Consider the following 1,895-nt stretch of genomic DNA (forward strand, 5'->3'; position numbering starts at 1 on the left):
ATTTGATTAAATGTTTCTGCTGTATTTTCTGTGAAAAAACGTTTTGTGATGGTAGCTGCTTGTCCAAGTGGGTTAATGGATAAAGAACCTAAAGAGACATTGGAAATATTCACACCCTTACTGATAACCAGGTCAGGTGTGTCCTTGAGTGTGTGTTGCTTGTTTGACATGTTGTGTTAGACCAAAATTCTCAAATATTAAAGAGCTTTTTTGCCCCTCGGTCTTGGGGTTGTCAACATGAATGTTGAAATCACCAACAATTATTAAACCATTATAATTAATGCATATGAAAGATACAAGCTCATTTGGGTAAAGAAATTTTCCATGTATGTTGGAGTTTTGTATATAGTTGGTGTCAAAGTTCGTTTGTGGCCTTTTACCTCAATACCCAGATATTCAAAGAGGTGAAATGACCCAAAGAGATTTTACTACAATTTATGGCATTCCTAAGTATTAAAACCACGCCTTCTCCTTTTTTATGTTTTCTATTCTCATTTAAAAAATTGTAGTTAGGAGGCACTGATTTCATGAGTACGGTTGGCTCATTATTGTCTTTCAACCATGTTTCTGTCAGAAATAAAACATAATTAAAGCTCCGCGGAGCCTCAAGCGGCCCTCGCAGCCAAGCGCCGCTCAAGCCTATAGCCACCGCGGATGTTCCAGCACCGCCTCCCGCCAGCCACTGCTCACGCTTGCGCGCCCGTCCACCAGGCGATACGCTTTGATGCCTTCTGCAGAGCTCCCTGGCGATGCACCAAAAATCTGGAGCAGATTGGGCCATGTAGCGAGGAGATACAGCTGTTTGATTAACCTAGGGGGCGCAGTGGAGTCAAATTACAATTAAACTCTATTGGGCTCCTTAGAGGTTCACAAGTGTCACTCATACAATGTCTGGTGCAAATCGGATGATGCGTTTGTGAATACGAGACGAACGCATGCATATTACGAGGGACAGCCATTTTGCCACGCCCCCACGGGTCAGTAGAGTTCATCATCAATGAGTTCATCATCATTTCATTTTATGTCAGTCTGCACAGGATTAAACCCATATGAATTAGACTGTAAGACATACGTTTGAAAAAACATGTTACTTCCTTTCGGAAGTGGGCGGGGCAAAGGTGACGTCATCAATCGACCACCTAACTATGATGAAGGCTGGTCTATAATGAGACATAGAAAGTCTGATGCAGCTGTGACCTGGCATTTGGAAGTTATTTCACATTCATGTATCATGGTGAATAGTCAAAGTTTGGGACTTATCCACGCTTAGTCCCAAACTTAGCAGTAGGCATTTACAGAGTTCATCATCATCTCATTTTATGTTAGTCTGCACAGGGGTGGAATCCATGACACACCAACATGTTTTAGAGTGTAAAAGTAAGACATACAGTAGAAAAAACAGGTGACTTCCTGTCGGAAGTGGGCGGGGCTAATGTTATGTCATCAATCGACCACCTAACTGTCATGATGGCTGGTCTATAATGACACATAGAAAGTCTGATGCATCTGTGACCTGGCATTAGGAAGTAATTTCACATTCATGTTTCATGATGTATATTCAAAGTTTGGGACTTAGCCACGCCCCCACGGGTCAGTCGAGTTCATCATGGGAGAGTTCATCATCAGATCATGTCATGTCAGGCTACACCGGATGAAACCCATATGACTTAGAGAGTAAAAGACATACAATAGAAAAAACAGGCTACTTCCTGTCGGAAGTGGGCGGGGCTAAGGTGATGTCATCAATCGACCACCTAACTGTCATGATGGCTGGTCTATAATGACACATAGAAAGTCTGATGCATCTGTGACCTGGCATTAGGAAGTAATTTCACATTCATGTTTCATGATGTATATTCAAAGTTTGGGACTTAGCCACGCCCCCACGGGTCAGT

The 1,895-nt window shown here is 42.5% G+C and overlaps 1 protein-coding gene across 1 annotated transcript in view; it reads right to left on the reverse strand.

Annotated features, from left to right (window-relative positions):
- LOC106949281 (nuclear pore complex protein Nup153-like) overlaps positions 1 to 781 on the reverse strand; it is a 7,335-nt gene extending 6,554 nt beyond the window's left edge. The window contains exon 1 of the mRNA XM_015035425.1: positions 691 to 781. Within this exon, the coding sequence (XP_014890911.1) occupies positions 691 to 781 (91 nt within the window). The remainder of the gene's footprint in view (positions 1 to 690) is intronic.
- Positions 782 to 1,895: the final 1,114 nt, after the last annotated feature.

The sequence above is a fragment of the Poecilia latipinna genome, unplaced genomic scaffold (assembly GCF_001443285.1).
Source record: "Poecilia latipinna isolate Pla-1442-1.1 unplaced genomic scaffold, P_latipinna-1.0 Scaffold335, whole genome shotgun sequence".
NCBI lineage: Eukaryota > Metazoa > Chordata > Actinopteri > Cyprinodontiformes > Poeciliidae > Poecilia > Poecilia latipinna.